Below are 16,817 nucleotides of genomic sequence, written 5' to 3' on the forward strand. Positions count from 1 at the left end.
GCTGGGCCTGTGGGGACAAAGGATTAAGCCTGAATTACCTGCATGAAATAGAGCTATTGCTAGCCTCGTGCAACGGCACCCAGGAGCTGGTCCTGAAAACCACCAATCCAGGACACAGAAAGCTTTTAACCGCTGTGGCTATTCTGGAATAGACTGTGCCGTGTGCATCCATTTCTATTAACAACCCTTCTCCTGCAGCCGCAAAGGAGTTTGAGAGCTTGCTTATGGCTAAAGGGGGTTGGTGACCTGGGACGGTGGCTGAGGCTTGGGGCTTGCATTGCCTGTGACCAGCTATGAGCACAGAGTGACAGAGGAAAGACTTTCCCTGGGGAAGAGGCACCAGGGAGTGGCTGAGGTGGAGGAAAGCTTCGCCCCGGTTTTGGCTGTAGGTGGAAAGCTCTGGATCAGCACGAAATTCTACGTCTCCTCTAGCATGGCACAGGTACCGAGTCTTCTGTTGGTACCAAGTAGAGGCAGAATGTCAGGCAAAGTGGCTCATCGAATGGGAATGATCTAGGGAAATTTACTTGGCTATTAAAAGCCCCATTGCTCCAGAAGTTGAATCTTTTTTCTCTAGTCCTTTTTTTTTTTGGAAGGGGGTGGCGGGAGGGGCATGAATAATTTATCTTCATACCTACAAAACCACGCATTGTAGCAGTCAAGATGGAATACGCCTTTCTCACGTACCTTTTCTTTTTTGAACACGGTGAGTTCAATCTGCTGATCAATAGCCCACTGCGTTCAATAGACGCCTTGGATTTCTATCCTTCGGCTCAAGAGCTAGACACAACCTTCTGTCGTTGGTGTTAGCACAATTAATGCAGATAATCTGCTATCTTCTCCCTAATAATCTAGGCTACATACTACCTAACAATCTATGCGAGAGTACAACCTGATCCAGTGTTACACGCAACATCAGCACTGTGAAGAGCTGTGACATTCAAATGAAAAAGGAGACATTTTGAACACCTTGTAATAGCTTGCAGGAATACAAAGGGGAAGCACTGTGTAAATAATACCCAAACCAATATGGATTTTTCCCCTAAATTTCTGAACCTCCTGTGACAAGTGATGGCCTATCAAAGTGCATGTCTGCCCCCCCCTGCGCTGCACCACGTGGGATCTGTTCACATTCCCTGGTCTGGGAGATGGGGCAGAGCGGACCCTCCGGCAGCTTGCAGCTTGTGGCACAGAAGCGGGAGGAGAGGCTCATGCGCCGGAGGGTCCTGCTGTCAACCTGGAGGATCTTGACAGGCTGGAGAAAGGGGCTGACAGGAACCTCCTGTAGTTCCCCAAGGGGAAGAGCAAAGTCCTGGAGACCTGGGGACGAAGAAGCCCTTGCGCCAGTAAATGCTGGGGGACACCCAGCTGGAAAGCAGCTGTGCAGACACCTGGGGTGATGGTGGACGCCAAGTGGAGCGATTTCGAGCCAGAAAAGTGCCCCTGGGGCAAAGGCGGCTCCCTGCCTCCTGGGCTGCAGGAGGCAAAGCGTTGGCAAGAGGTGGAGGGAGACGGTCCTTCCCCTCTGCTGGGTCCGTCCAGCCCGCCCGGGGCTCCCCAGTGCCAGGCAGAGACGGCCATACTGGAGAGAACTCTCACCCACTGGGTGGGTGCCCCTCCCACTTTCCGTTGGGCTCAGAATGTTGGTCGTTGGGCTTAGAATGTTGGTCGTTGGGCTCAGAATGTTGGTCGTTGGGCTCGGAATGTTGGTCAGTTGGAGCCCACAGCCACCAGAGACAGCAGCACGGAGCTGTGCTGGCACACAGGAGCGCTGGGAGGAGGCAGGATCCGGCCGAGCAGCACCTCGCCGGCACCGGCACCTCGCCTCCCATCCCCGCTGTCGCCGAGTGGCCCGCGTCCTTGGTCCACGGCGAGGGTCCTCCTCTCCCGGGCAGGATGGGCCAGGCCAACTGCTGCTGCGGCTCCAGGTGAGCTCTCCCTGTGCCTCGGGGGCACGGCTGGGACCCGCGGTGGCAGCGGCCTTTCTCATGCCCGCCGCTCTCTGCTCTGCAGGGAGGCTCTCGCCGACGCCGAGGCGGTGCTGAGCGCGGACGTGCGGCTGACCCGGGGCCGCAAGAGGAGCGAGAGACGCCTTCTCCTCCTCCAGGAGGAACTGGTGATCGCCAAGTTGCAGTAAGACCCTCAGAGCCCAGCTGCCTTTCCCCCAGCCCTGGCCCTGGCCCCGGGGCAGGGACACCCCAGCACCAGCCCCAGGCCCCGGCACCTTGGTGGGTGCTGGAGGCGCCCATCGCTGTCCGTCCGTCTGTCCCAAGGGCAAGTGGGGGACGGGGCTCTGCCCGGGGGGATCCCCAGGAGGTCACCTCCAGCTCACCGCCTGCCTCTCCTGTCTGCTCTCTGCAGACGTGGCACCAGCGTGCGCCCACAGCTCCGCCTGGCCCTGGACCAGCTGTGGGTGCTGAGCGGCGGAAAGGAGGCGGCGGGGGACGAGGAAGAGGAGGAAGGCGGCGATGAGGACAGGACCTCCGTCATCCTCGTCTGGTCCACCGGCTCCTGTGTTGCCGCTTTTGGGTGAGTCGTGGTGCCACGTCCCATGGTCGGGCAGGAGAGGTTCACAACCGTGCCCACGCCATCCTGTGAACGGCCTCTGCCCTGTGTGGAGAGCCTGGGCAGGGAGCGGGAAGCACGCTGGCAGGGAGGGATGGGGGCATTGCCAGGTCCTGCATCCCTTGGTGCCCTTTGGGTCCCCAGAAGAGAAGGGCAAAAGCAGCTGCTCTGGCAGGACACGGGGAGCCAGGGCTTGGGCAGCGCCTCTGTCCTGCCCCACGGGGCTTCGTCCCACTCCGGCGTCCTTCCCCACGGGGCAGGGCTGCACAGGCGCCCGCCTCTGCCCACGGGCTGGGGGGCAGCGGGTCCTGACGCTGGTTCTCCTCTCTTTCTGCAGCTCCCGGGCGCTGAAGGAGCTGTGGGTGGGCACGCTGCTGGGGTAAGCCAAAGGGGATGCTGCAGGCACAGCCGGACGGGGGAACACAGCTCCCCAGCTGGGGAGAGGTGCCCTTGCGGCTGCGGGCAGCTCTCGGGCAGAGCTGCCTCACAGGAGAGAAGGGGCAGCTTGGGGCTCAGCCTGCTCTCTCCCTGTCCCTTGCCGGTGCACAGGACACCAGGAGGAGCCAAGAGAGCCCGCGTGACCCGTCTCCCCTCCCTCAGACCCCTGGAGAAGGAGCTGAGCTGCCGCCACACCGTGAGTGTCTCCCCGGTCTGGGCTCTGTCCCCGAGCCCTGGTCCTTAGGCATTGCTGCTCACCTTCCTCCGCTCCTTCTCTCTTGCCCAGTGGAGGACATTCAGCACCAGGAGCCTGGAGAGGCTGATGGAGGGCCAGGCAGAGGTGAGAATGGCTGCCTTTCACCCGTCTCTGGCTGCGCCGGCGTCTGCGGCCAGCGGGGTGAGCTTGTAAGGCAGAGATGGAGGGAGGGAGCGTCCCGCGGTGCCACTCGGGGAGCGTAGAGGGTTGGGGAGCCACCAGGCATGCCAGCACATCCTCGCTGGCGGCGCTGGGGGGAAGCCTGCCGTGTGGGGCAGAGAGCCCAGGAGGGCAGAGGGTCCCAGCTCTGCCGCGCTCAGGCTGCTGGTGCCGGGTGGCAGCTCGCCGGTGGCCCTTTCTGCTGCGGGGCTGCTCTCTAAGCGCAGCCTGCTTCTTGCAGGATCGTCCCAAGCAAGGGCAAAGGCCACCGACAGCCCCATCTATCAAAGCTGGGGGACTTTGCGGCTCACCAGGTGAGTTCTGGAAAGAAGCACATTGTCCTGCAAATGGTTGAGCTGTGCTCACTTGTCCTTTGAGTGTCTCCATGCAGGTGCGGCACCCCAAGGGAGGACGTCACCTGGACGAGCAAGGACACCTGCTGGGCAGCAGCCGCTGGATGTGGTTCTGCGGGGACCCAGAGCCTCTCCTGCTGCCCACAGTTTGGAGGAGGGCAGGGCGAGGGCTGGGACAGGTTGTCCCGGTGGCATGCCGGCTCTCAAGAGCTTCCGAGCTGGAGCCGCTGAGCTGGAGCTGTGGTTCCAGCTGCTGGCTCCCTGCCCATCCTGCCTCAGCCCTCAGCACTGTGCTGCAGGCAGGGCAGGCTCCGGGAGTGCTGGCCCGGCTGTCTCCATTGACACGCTCTTGCTCCATTTTCCTTTTCGGAAGGAGGGAACACCATCAGGAGGAGGAAGAGGATGGGGCTGCCCTGGCCCTTTGCTCATCGGAGGACCCTGGCCGCTGCCCAGGCGCCAGGGCAGGTGGGCTCCGGCTGCAGCAGGGCGCTCTTTGGCCAGCCCCTGGCAGCCCTCTGCGGGGAGGACGGCTCCCTGCCCCGGCCCATCCAGGTAAGCCAGCCTGGGCAGGGGGTCCCCAGCCCTCCCTCCTGCTGCTCCAGAGGGGAGGTGGGTGTCCCCAGGAGCTCCGGGGATGGGGGATTGGGCCCTTCACCCCCAGAAGACGCTTCTGGTGCCAGCCCCCTTTGCGGGGGGCAAGGAGCAGGATCTGGGGCAGTGCTTTGGTCACTGCTGTTGGAAGGCAGCTTCTCAGCCAAGCAACTGTCCTCCTGCCCCTCCTGCAGGAGATGCTGGCTGTCCTGCACAAGGAAGGACCGTCGACAGAAGGGATATTCCGAAGAGCTGCCGGCAGGACAGAGTTTCGTGAGCTGCGGGAGGCCCTGGACCACGGTGCGGATGTCGACCTGGGCAGCCAGCCTGCGCTGCTGCTGGCCGTCATCTTGAAGGTGAGCGCTTCTGACCTGCAGCTGGAAGAGCTCCTGCCTGGCCTGGAGTGTTTAGAGGCTCACCTGGAGCCCCTGGCATTGCAGGACTTCCTCCGAAGCATCCCCGCCAAGCTCCTCGTGACAGACCTCTACGAGGACTGGATGGCAGCGATGCAGAAGAGCGGCAAGGAGGAGAAGGTTGAAGAGCTGAAAGCGTAAGTGTGGGCAGCAGCCTGCCTGTTGAGGAGGGACTGGTAGAGGCCTGGGACTTGCCTGAAAAGGGACGGTCTCCTTAAAAAGCTGTGTCTTCTGACAGCTTGCTTTTGCTGGGGTGGGCTTAGATTTCGGGGGAAAGGGCATGGACAGGGAGCCTTCCCTTGCCTGGGCTTGGGGGAAATGAGGAGCTGGGAAGCAACGCCGTGCTTCCTTCCTGAAGCGCAGGAGCACTGGCCGCTGGCTGAGAGCACCCGGAAAGCTGCGCAACCCACCTGCCTTGGGCAAGCTTCGGGGATGGCTGTGGGCAACATCTGCTCTATTAACGTTGAGTTCCTGTTCCCTCAGGGTGGCCAAGAAGTTGCCTGGAGCCAATCTCGTCCTCCTCAAGCGGCTGCTGGCCCTCCTCCAGCACATCGGCCACAACGCCTCCAGCAGCAGAATGACCGCCAGCAACCTGGCCATCTGCCTTGGGCCAAATCTGCTGAGCCCACCTAACGAGGACGTGCTCCCCCTCGAGGCCATGCTGGCGGTGACTGAGAAGGTGCGCTGTACTGAGCAGCCGGCTGCAGCCTTGCCGGCCCATCCGAGCTTGGCTGCTCAGAGGTCCCTGGCTGCCTCCTCTCTTGAGCGAATGCTGGTGGGGTGGCTGCCTGCAAGAGCAGCCCCACAACCACAGCCTCCTGCGCAGAGGCAAGGGTCGGGAGTGGGAAAGGCTGTGTGATACATTTTCAGGCACCTGGGTTGAGACTGAGGGTTTGATGTGTGCAGGTGAACGTGCTGGTGGCGTTTCTCATTGAAAACTGCGGTGACATCTTTGTGGAGGAGATGGCTGGCCGCTCCTGTCCATCAGCCGGGGAGTCGGCAGCCCCCATGGACAGAGCCACAGGTATGAGGAGGAACTGAGGGCTGTCCCAGGCTGGGGCTTGGGCTACCAGAAACCTCAATGTCGAGAAGACAGCTGGTGTAGGGCTTTGGGTGGGTTTTGCTTTAGGTGTGCTTTACTTCCAAGGAGTCACTTTGCTGCACGTGCTTTTCCTTTCTAGACCTGGATTTGGAAGAGCAAAGTGGCCCTGCAGGCAGAGCAGACAAGGACCACCAGGCAGAAGCCTTGCTGCACACACCACCCGCTTCTCTGCTGGATGTCCTCAAAGAAGCTGGGGGAGACGCGGTGGTGGAGTCCGAAACGTCAGAGGTATGGCAGCTCCATCAGGGGCTACCCTCCTACCCGAGACACAGTATCCCCGTGTTTGTTGAGCTGCCAGAAACGAACCGAGTGTCACACACCCGTGTGAACCCTGTGTTCCAAAGTGAGGCCCTTGGAAGAACGGGCTAATGCAAACCAGCCAGAGGGATCTTCTCTGTAGGGCTAAGGCAGCATTTTGCCAAACAGTCGCCTGCTACTCCAGGGTGTCCCTTGCCACCTGCTGACTCTGACATTTCTGTTGTAGGCACCCGTTGCTTTGGCTCCAGCCACCCCAGGGAGCACAGTAGACTCCCTGGGATGCACAGAAGGACTAAAGAGCGTTTCAGAGGAAAGAAGGTGAAATGAGTCAGCTTTGGGTAAATCAAGAACTGATTCTAGTTGATCCTGGCTTTACCTACCTAATCATACTGGGGGATGGAAAGGTTTGCAGGCTCCCCCCAGGAGAAGGAAAACGGAAAGAAAAGAAAGAGAAAACAGGCCTGGGCAGAGGAGAAGGAATGCCAACGAGAAAAGAAAAGAAGGAAGAGAGAAGGAGATGGGGACTTAAAAGAAGCAGGAAGGTCCAGCAGGTCAGGAAGCCCAGGTGTGTACCAGGCTCTGCTGCCCATCTTTCCCAACTCTCAGCGCTGCTCCAAGTCAGTCCGACCCGCTGGCAAGGGACGGTGCTGCGCGGGGCTTGGAAATAACTCCATGGCCGCTCCCCAGGGGCTCCCCATCGAGCCCTGCTGCGTGGCACAGGGGCCCTGTGCATCTGTGCACGCATGCAGGTCTCCAAGTGCATTACCCGTGGGGATAAGGTGCCAGAGCCATCCCCTGGTTGATGCCAGCCATAGCTCTCTCTTCTGGGCTATGAACAATTCCTCGTCAACGGTGTTCCCCAAAGAAAGGGGAACCAAGTCATGCCTATTCCTGCCTTCATGGGTTTATCAGTGCTCTCTGACTCTGTCGTTGTAGGTGCCGTTTCCCTGTTACGGGCTGAAGCCCTGTGACTCCCGGGCCCGCCCCCCGCCGCAGTTGATGTTTGCAATAAAAGGATCTTTTCTCTCTTCTGAGTGTGTCTGCCATACGATATTCTGGACTAGGTAGATGGGGTTTTGTGGTGAGTCCTCGGGGAGGAGTCTGGGATCTTGCCTTGTCCCAGCATCCTTTCCCGCAGGCATCAGGGTTGAGTTCAGGTGCTTTAGGAGTGAAACCAAAGCACAGACTCACACAGGAGGGTGGAGGTTGGAAGGGACCTGTAGAGTTCCTCTGGTCCAACCCGCCTGCTCAAGCAGGCTCACCTAGAGCAGCTTGCCCAGGACAACGTGCCCTTGGGTTTTGAACATCGCCAAGGACGGAGACTCCGCAAACTCCCTGGGCAACCTGTGCCAGTGTTTGACCACCCAGACAGGAAAAAGTTGTTTTCTCATGTGCAGCTGGAGCATATCATGTGTTTTCATTTGTGCCTGTTGCCTCTGGTGCTCTCAGTGGGCACTCTTGAGAAGAGCCTGGCTCCCTCATCTTCATTCCCTCCCAGCAGATTTAGAGAGATAGATAGATAAGACACCCCCCCACACACCCCCAGGCTTTCTCTTCTCCCCACGGAAGTGTGCCAGCTTAAAAGCAGCAGGGAAAAGTCGGCTTCCTTGAGGCTCCTTGTTTTGCAGGTGACCTGGAGACGTGAGGTTCCCCTGCCAAGCTGGCCCAGGGAAGAGAGGCGGAGGGCTGGAGGGCACAGCTGGACTCCTGCTCCTGCAACAGCAGGGACTCGCTGGCCAGAAATGGCCCCGAGGACCCCGGCAAGGGGCTGTGCTCAGTGCTGCAGAGGAAGGCGAACCCCCCCGGGACCTGTGCCAATCTGCCCGGGGGAAAAACTCCTTCCTGAGCCCAGCCCTGGTGCCCCGAGCAGGGTCCGGGGAGCTCCTGCGGGGGAGCGCGTTTGGGGTCGGCAGCCAGGGACCTAGAGAGTGGTTTTATGAGTGTGAGTGAATTTGCTTTTGCAATGAGATGTGTACAGGCATTGCCAGGGCCTGGCTTTACTCTGGAAGTGATTGTTGTTAGCTGCTGCAGAATTGAAGAGACTGTGCTATGAACACCACGCCAATTAGGCTGTCTCCAGACCTGAAGCTGCATTAAATCTCGTGCCACACTAGTCTCCTTTTTCCTTTGGAGAAGTAGGCCGAGTCTTTGAAATTCTGCCACGTGACTTTATTTTGGGATGAATTGAAATGCAGTTGTTTCTTTAGCTTTGCTTATTAGCATTCTGCTGGAATAGTGTCAGATCCAGGAGGATTAACCTTCCTCCTTGTTTTGTTCTCTGTGTTGATTTTGGAGAGGAAGGCGTGTTGTCTGTCTTGTGGTGTCGTGTGGTGTTCAGAAGATGCTTGAAACGTTGCTCTTGTCTGTGACCGAGCTCTTTCCCTCAGCGTAATCCCTTTGGACAGCACTGCCAGTAGTGTGCGTACGTTTCTGAGCAGCCTGCAGGTGTTTGATCTCCCGATGGTAGAGAGAGCACTGCATTTGTTTGAGTTTGGCAGCCTGTCATCGCGCCTTGCTTTCTTCCATTCTTTCCACCCTCTTCCCCTCATCGCCGCTTCAGCGTCCCTTCCTGAATCGTACTTTTGTGTCCCTGCTGATTCCTGAAGACTTCATGACCACAGCGTAAGTCTTGGGTGGGTGATATCTGTCCTTCTGCTGTGGCGCGCTGTGTAACTCCTTTCATTAACTTCTTCCATATTAAGCAAGGAGAGGGCCTTTCTGAAGAGGAAGGAAAGTTCTCATCTCTGACCGAGTTCTGGCTGGGGCCCCTGAATGTGGAGGATATGAGAGTGGCTGCCTGCCAGACCATATACCAGCGAATACTTGCATGCCGTAATTCCTTACACTCCACCCTATTTCCTTATTTCCAAGTGACACTTGTGCGACATTTGTTTACTTCTTAATGGGTTCAGCTTTTCTTTGAGACCTTCTCTCTCCCTGTGCATTGTATTGTGGGCCGATACCTGGCAATGAACAACTTTTGAGAAGCTGGCTTACAAAAGATGTCGTTAATAGGTGCGAACACAGTTTGATGCAGGCAGTACCCAACTCCCAGCATCACAGGGCCTAGCTCCAATGCTGTGAAGGCCCGTTCCTCTGCAGGTTTGCACTGTGGAGGGGATTGAGAGACACGTCCTGCCGGTTCCTTCTTTTAGTCCCTTGAGCAGAATGGCATTGCGATAGGCTGGAAGAGAGAGGTGCTGGTTTGAGGGCACCTTGTCAAAAACCCCAGTCCTAAAGGTTAGTGAGGATTGACTGAAAAGATCTGATCTCTCATCCTTTGTATCCTCAGATGCACAAAATACAAATGGGCAGAAAATTGAAAAGGAACAGTCCTTGTGGAAGACTGGATGTTTTTTAAGAACAATAAACTGGGAATTCATCTGCCTGCTAAGTATTTTCTCTGTGCAATGGGAATGATGTTTTGTTGTTGTTTAAACTCTTACAAGGAACGTAGCTCTGTTGCTTTTTGGCTGGGGTGGGACTAACTCTCTGTTTGTTTCACAGCGGTCTGGATCTCGACACCACTGAAAGTGCTGTCAAGGAGTTAGAGGTAGGAGATGAAGCAGGTCCACGGGAGCTTAGCTGAATGTTAGGCTGAGCAAATCTTTTGTTTGTTATGGGACGGAGGACGTTTTGTCAAATGCAGCATTTCAAGTGCGAGTAATGGGGAACTTCTCTAGAGAGTACGAGGGTGAAAAAAATGACGTAAATGAAAAGTGTCATCAACAGGCAGCATGAGCGCGAGTAATGCTTTTATCAGAAATACTTCAAAGAAGCTACTGCCTGTTGAAATTGGACAAATGAAAACTCCTATTTGTGGAGCTCGTTGCACTCCGTGCCTTGCTGGTTCCTGTTCAGATTCGTTCTGCAGTAGCACTTTCCCGTGGTTTCGCTCTCAGCCCCAGACCTGACCACTGCTTTGAACTTCTCAGGCTTGACTAGCTGTCAGACCCTCCTAGTTTTTCAGGAGCTGTGGCAGTACTGGTGAGCTAGCTTGATAGCAGCTAATCTAATGCTCAATTGCATGTGCTTTCCTCATAGCTGTGGGAGCCAGGGGACGTTCTTTTAATGACGCCATTACTTTGTGGCCAAGCTCGGTGACAGCTGATGAGTTCTGTTGTTGTCATCTTCTTCCTGAGACAGAAGAAAGCCCCTGCCATTCCCGAGGAAATGAGACCAATATACTGCCTGCTTAAAAATGCTCCTGTTAGTTAAGTTTAAACAAATCTTCAGAGTACAGTAGTAGCATTGTAAATAGTATTGAAGAAAGTGTGCTGATCTTAACTGATACAGAAAATTATTGGTTCTTTTTTTTTTTTCTTTTTCACTTTTGAAAATACTGAAAGGTATTCCTAGAAAAAGTTTCCCCTTTATAAAGCAGGAGTTTGTTGGAGCTGAATTACAGTTCCTTTGTAACTGAATTGGGTCAATATTCTGAAAAAGGGGAATATGTTTATTTTTGAAACAGGTCAATACTGCATGTGTTGTGCTGGCAAGGAGGAGGCTTCTTAAATGTAGAACTTCTTAAATTTAAAAGCACACCTCCACTCTCCATAGTAATGCTTCCATGTTAATTCAGGGTTAAGATATTCATTCACTTCAGTTTCTGTGAATCTGTTAGGGCAGCATGCTCTGAGGTGATGGGAGGGAGCAGGGGGAAGAAGGGGAAGAGGAAAAGCAAAATATCTGGAACCTGCTCTTCCATGACTCCTGCAAACTGCAATGTTATTTTTTTCCCAAGCCTGAAAACTGTACTTGACAGTGGAATTGTGGCTATCTTGTTAATATTCTTCCTTCCTTTCTTATTTTGGCCTCTCCAGGAAGCAATTCGAGTAATCCTCGGAAATCTTGATGATTTACATCCATTTTCTACAGACCACTTCACTATCTTTCTGTGTACCCTTTCTTTCCTACTTGTAAAAGAAAAGATCCAATGACTTGTATCTGTTGGGCATTGCTTAATTTGACATTCCTGCCTAGTAGTGCGCAGATCTTTAGCTGGAGTACGAGTCCTTTGAGCTTTGCAGTTTTACACTAGCTGAAGATCCTCCTCAGTTGTTGCCTTCACCAGAGAACTGATGTATGTAAAAAGAATGTTTTGCAGTGTTTTCAGATGGCCACCCCTGCGTTCCAAATCTGATTTAGCCAGAGAAAACAAACGTGTATATGTAAAGTCCCAGGAAGCCCACGTAATGCGATTGCAAGGAAAGCTAGTGCGTTGTTTCAAAAGGTTAATAAAACGTAAAGCGCTCCTTACAGGCGCAGCAGTGTTGGCCCACTAGTAGAGAAGACCGCAGTAGTTTTCTTGTAAGGTACATTAGGATTAAACATTGTAGTTGCTGTAGTGTAAAGGGTTAAGAAGAAGTTACTCTCCTGAGGCTGTTGTTGCAGAGAAAAGTAAGTTAGTTGAAGGAGAAGCCTTTTCAGTCCTAAGGTGTGTCAGTTTGTGAATCGGATCAGGCCCTTTGGCATCATCACCTCCCGTGATTCCGAGTGCCCAGGAGTAATGAACACCCACGTGTTTCCGCCTCCAAGGCATTCCCTTCCAGTCTCGGCAGACTGCGTTATTGCCACCCCTGGTCCTAGCAGGCAAGAACGAGGTCATCCTCTTTCCCTGTCAGAAGCTGGTATGTATGAGAGCAACTTATTCCTCTTACTGCCAGGAAGAGAAAGTAGCCCAGAGCATTGTCAGAGAGGAGGCACCCAAACAAACGAAGCCTCGTTGTTGGTTTGCTTCGCTAAAGCGCAGCCAGTTTTGCCTGCGTGCTTGAGGAGGGTTTGATTCCCGAGCTTGTATTTCTAGAACTGGGAAGTCCATCCACCTGCTCAGCCAGCACCGGGCCCTGCGGAGAACTGCAAGCTCAGAGGCCTGGCGTGATGAGTTGTCCTGCAATCTGTGTGTCGGGCTCCTCGCTGTAGCATACCTCTTAGTTAATCACCAGCTGTGGGAGTCCTTGAAGCCAAACTCAAACGAACAATTTCATCCCTTAAAGGAACTGATTGCGTCAGCGTTTCATCTAGGCAAATCTTGGGCTCCATCTCTGGTCCTCAGGATGTTAGTTTCTGCTAGCAAATGGAGTAAAAGTATTCATGTTACCTGTTTCTTCCTGAGATCAGAGGCACGTAAGGAGACTGCTGCCTGGCGTCACCCATTCTTGCACGCATGAGCTCCTAGGTGTGCGAACTGCACCCCCAGGAAGGAACGTCTGTAACTGTGGCGTTTGTCATGTCAATTATCTTTTGTCCTCCCATTTTGAACTGTGAAGTGAATGTAATGACGCTACTCCTGTGAATCCTAGTCCTTTTCAGTTTTTAAAAAAATTACTTTTTAGTTAGGAAAGCTGATGAGGTTTTATTCACAGGGTTGGGAGCGCCTGGCATGTTGTTTCTTGCGGGAAGATGTCAGGACTGAAGCCAGATACAGTTAAGGAAACACAATGCTATTAATGCAAGCAACTGATGGGAGAGTGTCACCTGGGTGAGTGTTTCTTGTAATGTGTTACTAGCGCTTTTTCACCAAGTTCATACGGACAGATTGTAGGTGCTCCCTTCTGCATATACGTTCAGTGTGGTATGACTTTTGAAGCTTTACAAGAGGACTCCTGCTCCTTTGAAATGTTAGTGCTATGTTCTTAAGTCTTATTGTTGTTCTCAGATGTCAGTAAATGGGAGAGAGTATCGAAGATGAGATTCAAACATGAGAATGTCCACCTCGTGCCTTATCCCTACATTTGCACGATGTATCTAGAACTCGGCTCTATTTCAGCACGGCGTATCTTGTGGTAATTCACTATGGTTATGTTTGGATAATGTCTGGAAACATCTATGATCTATGTCTTGCTTTTCCCTTTCCCTTCCTCCACTGTGTCTTTGAATGAGAGGGAGCAAAACTGCGTGCGGTATGGCTGTACCATGGATTTGAAATAGAGCATAGCAATGTGTTCTCTTTTGTCCTGTATTGCTTTTTTTGAAAATGTCTGGAATTTCTCTTTGCCTTTTCACCCACTGCTGACTCTTCAGCTAGTATTTTTATGAAGCAATGCCCAGTGGCTCCCAGCCTTCATTCTTGAATGTCGGTAACTAGGCTGGAGCCAGCACATATATATATGGAACATGTGTTTTTCTTCCTTATGCTTGACTACATTTGTTGACGTTGAATTTCACGCTCTTTGTTTCTGTTTTCCTAAAGAAAGAATGCATTTGTTTTTCTAAATAATGATAGTAATAATGGTAATAATGTCTTTTGTATAATTAGCAAATGTTGTCACCTCCCTAGTGTCTCATTTTCCAGGTTTTCTATGAATTCCCTGAAGAGCCTCAGGCCCCAGCTGAGACCTCTGTGGGACTCTGCATTGAACCTCCTCTGTTGTGAAAACTGAGGTTTTTTTCTTACTGTTTCCTGTTCTGATGATTGGTCCCTGGGAAAGGCTGCTGCTGGTCTGTCTTGTGAGCACTTAGTAGATATTCTGGTCTCCCTTATCAAATGGACAAGTAGTCCAAAGCAATTGTCCCCATCCCACTGGCTTGTGTTATTCACAGCCAGGAATTCTGAAAGAGCTGTATTTGCAGTTCTTCGGTTTCAAGATATCATATGCAAGTCCAGCATTGTTTCTAAGTCATTTATCTTGTTCTCAGGACGTGTGGTGCAATGCAAAAATGTACTATAAAGTTGGTTAAAGAAAGTCCAGTCACCAAATATTCACCAGATTTTACAATACCTCTGTTACAGGTAAAGAAGTAAACAAGGGCAGTGATGAGCTTTTAAGTTGCGTGTGTGGTTCTCTTTTGTGTGTTGTTTTTTTTTTTAAAAAAAAGTGATATTCCAAGTAGTCTGGAGAAGCAGAAGATATATCTAGGCAATGCTGTAGTTGTCCTGTTTCTGGGTGTCAGTCAGGCAGTGTAAGGTGGGAGTGAATTCTCACCTAGAACCATCCAAGTTGAGGGAAACCTTCCTGTCAATTCCAGCGGACTTTGAATGAAGTCCTGCCTGAGGACGTGAGAGCCGTGCTGGCTTCAGTTAAATGTGTTTTCGCCAAGTCTGAGCTGAGCTGTCAAATGGTTTCTTCGCTGTGAGAGTCTGTATGAGGTCAATAGTGCTGAATAATGAAGTAGTTTCCTAAGTGCTGCATGTGTCGAAAACAACCAAGTTAAGCTTCTTTGGAAAGTAGTTGTTTAGTGAGATCTCAGGGTGGGTTTGTTTTCAATACAGGTAAGTGTCTGAAGATGGAGTGAATTAGTGAAGGTGTCCTGTCCAAATTCCCCCTGAGGAAATCCTGCTCTCTCTGCTAGCATTACGTTCCTGCTAATGATGTTCCTAGGCCCTCCTCTAAAAATGGAGCCAATAGGATGTCCTGGGAAGCAGTAGTTCTTCTTTAAAACTGTTGAGCATAATTCTCTGGATGGCCTCTCAGTGCTTACCTTCTGTTTGAATAAGGCAGCTAATCTTTTATTCCTGAGTCATTTTTTGGTTTTTGTTGTATAAGCCTGGACAATGTTGCGAAACACAGATGTATATTAAGTCTGACTTTTGTTCTAAAATAGAAAAGTCAAAATCAAATTTTATCAATACCAAGTTTGCAATGTTTTGAAGGTCAAGAGAAGAAAAGAAGTGTCAGATAGTGCTGCAGTGGAAGAAATGGTGAAGAGGAGAAGAGTGGAAGTCGGAGCGGAGGCCTCATGCCCACAGTCGGGTGTGGGCAGGTCAGTTGACTACAAAATAGTCTTCTGGGGCACATATCGATGTTTTTGATGTCTCTTGCACCTTCCTCGTATTTCATTCCTGTGTAACCCTTTGGCCCATTTGTCGTCTTCCTTCTCTTCCCTAGGTGACAGAATCTAAGCAGCATTGCCCACGTTTGGGGAAAAGTTGTCCTGTGCTTTCAGGTTCCCATGCCGTTAACTAAAGCTCTTCCCCTCTCACTCCTTTGTGTTAACGTTACCTGCAGAATCACAGCGGGATGAGAACTGGGCAGCTCAACAAAGCGGTGCACTGGCTTGCACACCTGAGGCAGGGATGACAAGGGAGGAACTGGGAAGAGTTTTCTAGCTGCCTCCCAGCCTGCTCCTCTGAGTCGGCTGATGACTGCTGCCTCTCGGCTTGAGGCAGAGATCTCTGTCTGTGGCTTTCACAGAACCGTTGAGGTTTTCGGGACCTTTGATATCATCAAGTCCAAGCCCTCCTGCTCAAGCAGGGTCACCCAGAGCAGGTTGCCCAGGACGTGTCCCCTCAGGTTTTGAGTGGACTCCAAGGGTGGAGACACCACAACTTCTGTGGGCAACCGGTTGCAGTGCTCGACCACAGTTGCAGTCAGAAAGTTTTTCTTGTGTTCAGCTTTAATTTCATGTTTTGCAGTTTGTGCCCTTTGCCTCTTGTCCTGCCAGAAGGCGCTGCTGAGAAGAGCCCGGTTCCCTCTTCTTCATTCCCTCCCATCAGATGTACATGGATAAGAGCTCCCTGAGCCTTCTCCAGGCTGAAGGGTCCCAGCTCTCCCAGCCTCTCCGCATATGAAAAGTGCTCCAGTCCCTTCGTCACCTTTGTGACCCTTTGCTGGGCTCGCCCCAGTGAGTCCCAGTCTTGTCCTGGGGAGCCCAGTCTGGACAGAGCACACAGACTGGCCCCAGCAGCCCTGAGCAGAGGGGAAATGATCCCCCCAGGCCTTGCTTTCTCATTCAGTGCTGTCTGTAGGTACATGCATAAATTTGCATGTCTGAGCAGCCTCTCAGGCTGTTGTTGCTGGAAGGGTCTTTCATTCCGTCTAGCTGGCGCTCTAGGCTTTCACCTGTCTCCTGCCTTGCTGCTCTTTCTTCTTGAGCTCTTGGGCTATTTCTCACGGAATGTTAAGTGGTTAAAACGTAACACAAGACATGGTTATTCAAATGCATTTGTCTCTTGTTTCTCTGTGCAGCCTGATGAATATCATGGCACTAAATGACTCATTGTTATTCCTTGTATTGCAGATAACTAATTCTTGTTCCTCAGATGCAGCTGTCCTAGGCGGGTAGTATGTTTCACCGGAACTGTTGACCCAGGTGGAAAAAACAGTCTTCTCGGTTCTAGCTAGCAGCCAGGATAAACTACTGTGTAGCAGGGTTTTTTTCTGAATCTACCCATTGATCCAATAAGATATTCTTTTTCCCTACCGTATTTGTGCCTCCTGTTATCCTCAGGATGCTAGAGCTTCAGCTCTACTGTTAGAAAGAAAAAGAGAGAAAACATGATGCTGCTAGTGGGCTTTGCTTCTCAGGAGGGTGAACGAGCCTGTGAAGGGTTTTCCTTCTGCACACTTTTGAGCCTGACACCTCTCATGCAGGAAGTTTCTCTGTTCTGGAGAGTTTTTGCTCCAAGCAGAGCTGGCTTCTCCCCAGGCACTAAGTTTTCCAAGCGGGAAGGCTCTAGGGGTGCATGGCTTTAAGTAGCTGCCTGGATCCGCATCATAGCTTGTGATTTCACAATGGTCCCTATTGTGTCTCTGGAGTTGGTGCACACTGGGTGCCACTTAGCTCCTCCCGTGAGGGCTACTCCATCAGTCCCTGGGGAATCAGGCCCCCTGACTGACCTGGAGGTTCAGTTGTCCCCGAAACCCAGTGACTGACGTGAGGATGAACCCAAACGGGGGTTACAAAATGACACTTCTGGAAGAGTTACAGGTAGCACGGCCGGGGCTCAAAAGTGCAGTTTT

The 16,817-nt window shown here is 52.5% G+C and overlaps 1 protein-coding gene across 1 annotated transcript; it reads left to right on the forward strand.

Moving 5' to 3' along the window:
* Positions 1-4,165: 4,165 nt before the first annotated feature.
* LOC142027998 (T-cell activation Rho GTPase-activating protein-like) lies at positions 4,166-7,106 on the forward strand. Its single transcript, XM_075022144.1, has 6 exons — positions 4,166-4,323; positions 4,557-4,718; positions 4,803-4,912; positions 5,259-5,454; positions 5,682-5,799; positions 7,072-7,106. The coding sequence occupies exons 1-6, from the start codon at positions 4,174-4,176 to the stop codon at positions 7,104-7,106; spliced, it is 771 nt and encodes a 256-aa protein (XP_074878245.1). The 5' UTR covers positions 4,166-4,173.
* Positions 7,107-16,817: the final 9,711 nt, after the last annotated feature.

This window comes from Buteo buteo, unplaced genomic scaffold, assembly GCF_964188355.1.
Source record: "Buteo buteo unplaced genomic scaffold, bButBut1.hap1.1 HAP1_SCAFFOLD_103, whole genome shotgun sequence".
Classification (NCBI taxonomy): domain Eukaryota; kingdom Metazoa; phylum Chordata; class Aves; order Accipitriformes; family Accipitridae; genus Buteo; species Buteo buteo.